At 49.9% G+C, this 7,469-nt stretch overlaps 1 protein-coding gene across 1 annotated transcript in view; it reads right to left on the bottom strand.

The window, feature by feature from the left end:
• Nucleotides 1–6,359, bottom strand: part of LOC106811202 (ribonucleoprotein PTB-binding 1-like) — a gene marked incomplete in the record, with an annotated part of 75,655 nt that extends 69,296 nt beyond the window's left edge. The window contains 3 exon segments of the mRNA XM_014814754.1: nt 2,922–2,988; nt 5,949–5,961; nt 6,346–6,359. Coding sequence (XP_014670240.1) covers nt 2,922–2,988; nt 5,949–5,961; nt 6,346–6,359 — 94 coding nt within the window.
• Nucleotides 6,360–7,469: the final 1,110 nt, after the last annotated feature.

Below are 7,469 nucleotides of genomic sequence, written 5' to 3'. Positions count from 1 at the left end.
GGAGGAGGAGAAAAGGAGAGAGAGAGAGAAGGAGGAGAAGGAGAGGAGAGAGAGAGAGAGAGAGAGAGGAGAGAGAGAGAGAGAGAGAGAGAGAGAGAGAGAGAGAAGAGAGAGAGAGAGAGAGAGAGAGAGAGAGAGAGAGAGCAAGCGACGCGAGAGAGAGAGAGAGAGAGAAGAGAGGAGGAGAGAGAGAGAGAGAGAGAAGCGAGGGAGAGAAAAGAGAGAGAGGAGAGAGAGAGAGAGAGAGATGGATAGAGAAAGAGAGAGAAAACAGATATAGAGAGAACGACAACAAGAATAATAATACCTACTAATAATAATCATCATCATAATCACAATCATAATAATAACAACAACAACAACAACGACAATGACAACCATACAACAACACCACCACCAACAACAACAAACACAACCACACGCAGGGATCTGCAGTGAATTAGCCAGCTTGATGCGGATACGAGCTGGCCACCGCTAGCCGTACTTCTATTTGCAAAGCTACGCAAATATTTACGCGCTATTTAAATCGACTGCACCAAGGGCGAAGTTTTATTTCGACTGGAAATGAAAGCAATGCTTGTAAAAAAACTCGAGTCACTGCCTACGATTAGTTGCTGTTGCAGTGTGGGGCCAAGCAGTTCTGTGTATCGCACACAGCCGCACGCACACTCTCACACATACTGTTACATACACGCACGCACGCACGCGAGCAAGCACGCACACACTCACACAGACAATCACATACATGCACGCACACCCTCACACAGACATACACACGCGCGCGCAAATGCGCACGCGCACGTGTTCCCTATGCGTCCCTTCGCCTATGTACATGTGTATTCCTCACCCTCTACCCCCCTCCTTCTCCCTAAAGTTGCCCGCTAAATAGCAGAGGAGCTGCGAGCACGGAGAGATTATGTAGCCGTATCAAAACATCCAGCGGGGCGAATCCACGACCGACAGCTAGCGCAAGGCGAACACAGACGCGTGGTGCAAACACAGCGCAAAAACAGGAGGTATGCCAAGAGGCGTTTGGCATTATTTTTGTACGAGCTGATCTCAAACACGAGGGGATTGAGATGGGAATGACGGACGCGCTGCGGGGTTCCCCTTACGAGCTTTCGACACGGCGTCGGGTCCTTGTCGTAGTAAAACTCGCGCAAGCGTGGCTCTCCCTCCTCTCTCTATCGCACGTTACTCGCTCGTTTCTCTATATATGCACGAGTTCGTGCGCGGTATGCTGCGTGCAGCCACGGCGGCTTTTTGCGAACGCCACGGCCGACTAAACGCTCGTAAACCCACGATGGCGAGCTTCGGATTTCTGTCCGAGTAGAGGGTTAGTTCTCGACTTCGCATTACGGGCTTTACGGCCAAATCTGTTGTCATATAATCCGGTGTCACAAACGCGGCACACGTGCGCGCGGGCGCGTGCCTGCGTGACAGACATCTGGCATTACATACATGCTGCGCTAGCCGAAGCAGCTTTCACACCGCATTGATGTCAATGTGGCAGAACGGTTTGGATATCTAAGTTAAAGTGCGTGTGCAGTGTGTGTGTGTGTGTGTGTGTGGCAAGCGGATATGTCAACAAATTGTTTACAGTCTGTCAGACGAAGAACTGTAACACATAACTGCGAAGCACCGTACAAGTAAGACGTGTCATCCTTGCAAAGATTACAAACAGAGGGGGAGGAGATATGATATATTAATCATGCAGTATCAGGGTTACTACATGCTTATTGTACCTGCAAAGTTACAATATCTTATCTGGAGCGTAGGGGGTCTGGGTCCCTCGCCAACCTAAACCAAGAGTCATACTACTAGTGCTGAGAGATGTATGCTGCTACACGCGCTAGACACAGTCTGCATAGGCGGCAAATGGTAAATCAACACATATATCGAATCAAGAGTCCCATCGTTGAATAGTCTCTTGATTGGGTCGGTCGATATCGGATTACACTTAGCGTGTCGATTTTACAAACATGAAACGCCCGAGAGCAATATTTTTCGCCGCGTTAGAACGAGATGCTGAAACGTTTCCCCCTAATCAAAAAAATACATAGCGGCTCATGTATTGACAATATTCGACATGCCTATTCCGGGACTTCCGAATGGTCGATTCTTGACCTATCAGAGCCAGCCCCCCTGCCGTCGCCAATAGACAGATTTTCTCGCCAAGCTAAGCTTCGTTGATTGATCCTATCCGAGATGTACTTTAAATTGGCAACACGTGCGTGTGAAGGCATCTGCGTTGAATGACCAGAGGCTAGCTACGGGGCTGTCAACACATGTGGCAGTGTCACGAGCCGAACACGAGGGCAGAAAACTATACAGCCCGTAGAAACGTGTGTAGCAATCGACAAAGCAGTCGATCCTGAATTCTCCCCACACGGATCCCAGTAAACAGCCACCCTACACGCAAGCGCTGTACCGGAGACCTTTACAGACCTGCCCGCACGCGCGCGCACTTACCGTAAAACATATATTTATCTGTCCGGGTCTAACCGTTATCGTCATCAGCGATGAACGCAAATGGGGGCATTGACGTTGGCGAGAAATCGCACGGAAACGTGTAAATTAATACAACTATTTCGACGCTGATGTGTGTGTGGCAGTCGATGCCGATGCTGGTATAAAGGTGATGGATGCTGCAAAGGTGAATCCCCATAAACGGGAAGCTCGTTAGATGACAGCATCCGGCAGTCGTTCAGCCTCCCCCCCCCGTAATAAAAGCATAACTCATTACTTAACAAATCTAACAGAGCTAATCGATACACGGCGTAAGCGTCGACGACAGTGCGACGGTGATGCTGTGGCGACCCAAGTAACCGCATCTCGACGCCCTTAGCAACCGTATCCCGACACTCAGCCTCCGTGTGACCGGTCGTCGCGCTGCAGCGACGGGCTGTTTCGCGACTCACCATAGTGCTTCGCCGTTTCCACAGTAACCGTTCTCAGCTCAAAGTCCGCCAGCAGGTCTCGAATCTCCTGAAAAATGAATGTCGACGCGTTTTAATTATTGAGAGCGTATCGGGATGAATGGCCGAGCGAATTGTGCGTGCGTGTGCGCGTCTGTGAGGCGGGTCCACTGTATACCCCTCCCCCCACCGATAGCGAGAACGAGCCTTCAGTTTGTTAAAAAAATGTCAGGCTTATACACAGCATATATGGAGTGTGTATACACGTTTAAACGCGGCTATTTTTTCAATCTTGAAAAAAAAAACACAATTACCGTGAAACAAGTTTACCGGGGCGCGCCATGCTTCGTTGTGGGGCGTGGTGGCACAGCGAAAATCGACAAAAACATCGCCGCTTTCCAGCAACTAGTAAACAAACGTCCCAGGAAAGCGCGCAGTGGCACGACACTGGTAGAAAAGGGGAGGAGTGGGTCCTGTACGAGAAATTCCACTTAAAACGCCCGTGTCTCGAACACCCGACTCTCAACAGCGGCGAAGAAGACTTCTATAGAAAGACGACTTTACATCTAGTCTCTATAGAGCGTGTTCGCTGCGTATATCGATGGCCCCGTACAGATATAGCGTGAGTGCAGGGAGCGACTGGCGCACCGCACGCCACGTGTCGTCGTGTTTGCTCGTAAAACGAGTGGTTAGGGCTGGTCTAGTGAGCCATTATTGAGGTGATTCGCATGTTTTTGTTGCCGAGTTTGCCGCCCGTCACCTTAAATCACGGCGCAGTTAATGAAAGTCAACAGCTTTCAGCAGCAATCAGTGTAAATGCGTGCGCGCGCGTGTGCGTGCGTGTGTGCGTACGTGTGAGTGCGTGTGTGTGAGTGTGTGTGTGCGTGCGTGCGTGTTCGTGTTCGTAAGCACGCACGCGATTGGCCAATATCATCTATATGACATATCGATAATTTTTCAATTGTTTAAAAGCAATTATGAGGTTTTCACTTATTTCTACTAGCGAACAGCGAACAATTAAAATGCGGCAAGTACTATAAATAGACGTATAATATTTAACTAAAAATATATGTAAAACCAGTGTAGTATTATCATTTAACGGAATTGGAAATGGACTCAACAGAAAATAAAGCTGAAAGCTATAGTATTTTTAGTCATTCAGAACCCAAACACTCGGTTTTGTTTATCATTGAAACACAACGATGGAGCGAAACGTTCGCCGTGCAGTAAGTAAATCCCAATAAAATCATAGAACACATCAACACGGCGTCACGCAACATTAATTAAGCTCATTAGTGACTACATTACAGCCACCTCTCACCTCCCTCTCACCTCTCGCAATCCCGCCTCCTCTCTCTCTCTCTCTCTCTCTCTCTCTTTCTCTCTCTCGCTCGCGCGCTCTCTCTCGCTCGCGCTCTCTCTCACACACACCCTCTCCCTCCTTCTCTTCTCTTCCCTTCTATATCTTTCTCTCTTCTTATATCTCTTTCTCCCCTTCCCTCTCGACGAGCAGATGGTTCATGTTTTAATCAGAGAGGACGCGTCAACAATCACACGCGAACGCGATGCGTCGCCGTGCGCGTGCCCGTACGCTACGATAACAAACTGCATGGCCGCAGGCCAATTGCCGATTGACTCGCTCCTCGGCTATCTCTACGGTATTCGTTGCGCAGCTCTGCGTGCGTGCGCGTACGTGTGCTGTATTGTAAGCCAAGCCGTCGCGAAGTGCTGCGCTGCTCTGCTGCTGGTGATGCTGTCGGTGGCAGGCTGCAGGCTCGGAATGAAGCACGCGGCTTAATTATTTACCGCACGCGCCCGCTATAAGATGGCATTACGCCCGAAGTGACGCGAGAAGAAGCGAGAAAGAATGAGAGAAGAATTGCCGCCGCGTCTACGCGACGAAACCAATGCGATGGAAGCGTTCAATTTTCATACTGACAGGATACGACCTTGCCCACTGCGTGGGAGGCGAGTGGTTGCGTCTACGAGACGTAAACCTCCACATCCTACACGAGGCCATCCTCTTATCCCACACGATGCTCTCCCCCCTATCCCAAATGATTCCCTCCCCTTATCCCAGACGATGCCCTCCCCTTATCCCACAAGAACTGTGGATGAGCGAAGGGGAGAGATGCATCTGCGGGGGAACCACAAAGGAAGGCTTCATATTCCACAGCCACGCACTCCCCCATCCTACAGGATGCTACACTTCCCCCCTACGGACAGGATTATACGTACCAGTACTTGATACTAGAAAACGATGCACCTCTTCACTCCCAGAAGTTTCACCGGCCAGCCTGAGTGAAGCTAACGGGACGATTCCCTTTCCCTTTCCCGAAGGAACACACTCCTCCCTTCCTATAAATATGTACGTGCACACTCGCTGACAACCCAACACGTTCGTAATAGTGAGAGATAGCACGATATGCAATCATAACACGATTATCAGTGAAGCCATGTCACCACGCCCGTGTATTGCTGCTGCTGCTGCTGCTGCTGCTGCTGCTGCTGATGGGGGTGATAGTGAAGGTGGTGATTGTGGTGGTGGTGGTGATGATGCTGCTGCTAGTGGTGGTGCTGCTGCTAGTGGTGGTGCTGCTGCTAGTGGTGGGGTGGTGGTGGTGATGCTGCTGCTAGTGGTGGTGGTGATGCTGCTGCTAGTGGTGGTGGTGATGCTGCTGCTAGTGGTGGTGGTGGTGCTGCTGCTAGTGGTGGTGCTGCTGCTAGGGGTGGGTGGTGGTGGTGATGCTGCTGCTAGTGGTGGTGGTGATGCTGCTGCTAGTGGTGGTGGTGGTGCTTCTGCTAGTGGTGGGGTGGCGGTGGTGGTGTTGGTGGCGATGCAATGTGTTTTACACTGGCATAGCCTATAGAAACACCTACAGTCGATATAACCGACAGAATGCGCACGAGCGCGTGCTTCCGTGCGTCAGTAGCCGCCGCGGAAACACAGATCAAAACTCGCATCTCGTCTCATCCGTTACTCGTGCCGCCGCCTTACTACAGCTCAAGAAAATCCTTCACGCAACTCACCGGCCTAGCTCGCCTGCAAAGAACATTGCAGTACGGTGGCCCATACACCCATTAAATTCTTCACTAAAAGCAATGATTATCACTAACTCTCTCGAGTTTTTTTTATCCGACAGCTCGATGATGTACTAGCTGGGGGATATGATAAGCAATCTGGGGCCACCAGTACTACAAAACTCTCCCCCAGTCCTCGACCGCTGCCTTCCGCACCCCGTTCCGGTGCGCATGCATATACAAGCGCGTCCCGGTCCTATAGCAGCAGCAGGCGGCCGTTCCCATCGCAGTTCAAGAAGCCAGCGATATGAGCGTTAGAGTTATTTCAAGACAGCCGCCGGCAAGGGTAAACAGCGTCGAAGCCTCTCTATGTTTGTTTTGCTACGAGAGGAGGGCTACGTTATACCTGCAGTCGGTCATTTCTCTACTCGAGAAAACTGTGGCGAGCGCGTAATGGACATTCTTTCATTTCGGGAAGGTTTATTGATTCTAGGAGCTGCGAAATCGAATCGCACCGAGGAATGTGAGGTCCGACGAGCGCTGCGACGAATTCAGGCTTAGGAAGAAAATGGCACTTTAGTGAAGAGAGAGAGAGCGAGAGAGAGAGAGAGAGAGAGAGAGAGAGAGAGAGAGAGAGAGAGAGAGAGAGAGAGAGAGAGAGAGAGAGAGAGAGAGAGAGATGGCGGAGAAGAGTGGGATTGTCAGGAGATAGGCAAATTGGCTCTATTTTTTTGCGAATCATAAAGCATCTGGAATGCCTTTTTTCGAATGCAATGTCTGCGGTTGATCGTACAGAGATCACGTATAGCTAATGCCACCTTTTTTATTTTTTTCTCATTGGCAATCGTGTAGTTTAGGGCAGGCGTGTTCCCTCAACTCCACCGCAAACCCAGCTATTTCGAACGTAACGTAGTAACGTAATAACTGCGCAAAGCCCCTCGCCACCTCATCGTAGCGCGCAATCTAGCCGCGTTATGTGGGAATTTTCATCTACATACAAGTGCTAAATCAACGTTACTACTTATTTTTTTAAGTAAGACAGTTAAATATTAGGACGCACGCGCCCACACACGTGCAACACAGACCTGCCTACCTCACAGAGACATTACACGGTGGCACGCAGTACACACACACATAATATATATAATTAATATATATATGGATAATAATGGAGATCCCGCCGTCCTAATAGCTATACTCTGCCATGTACGGATACTTAAACAGATACCTTCACGAACGTGCTGGCAGTAGTGAGGCATAGTAATACCCCGGCCATTTAGAGGAAGGTCCGCGTAAGGGAGAGTTCTAAGAACAAATTTTTCCCGACGAGTGCTAATTGTTAACGCTATGGGCCAATGCAGTTAAGCGGGCACGGCGATCCACGTTACGGCCTACATTGATAACACGCGTGCAGATGCCGTAGAAACATCATGCTGCGTCAAGATCAAACATCTATCACATGCATGCATTGCATATGGCCATTTGATCACCAAAACAGTTGTGTTTAGGGTTGTGCTATAGCTCCACTGG

The sequence above is a fragment of the Priapulus caudatus genome, unplaced genomic scaffold (assembly GCF_000485595.1).
Source record: "Priapulus caudatus unplaced genomic scaffold, Priapulus_caudatus-5.0.1 Scaffold514, whole genome shotgun sequence".
Taxonomy (NCBI): Eukaryota; Metazoa; Priapulida; class Priapulimorpha; order Priapulimorphida; family Priapulidae; genus Priapulus; species Priapulus caudatus.
Note: the sequence above shows the minus strand (reverse complement) of the source record. Positions and strands in the feature narration are given on the sequence as shown.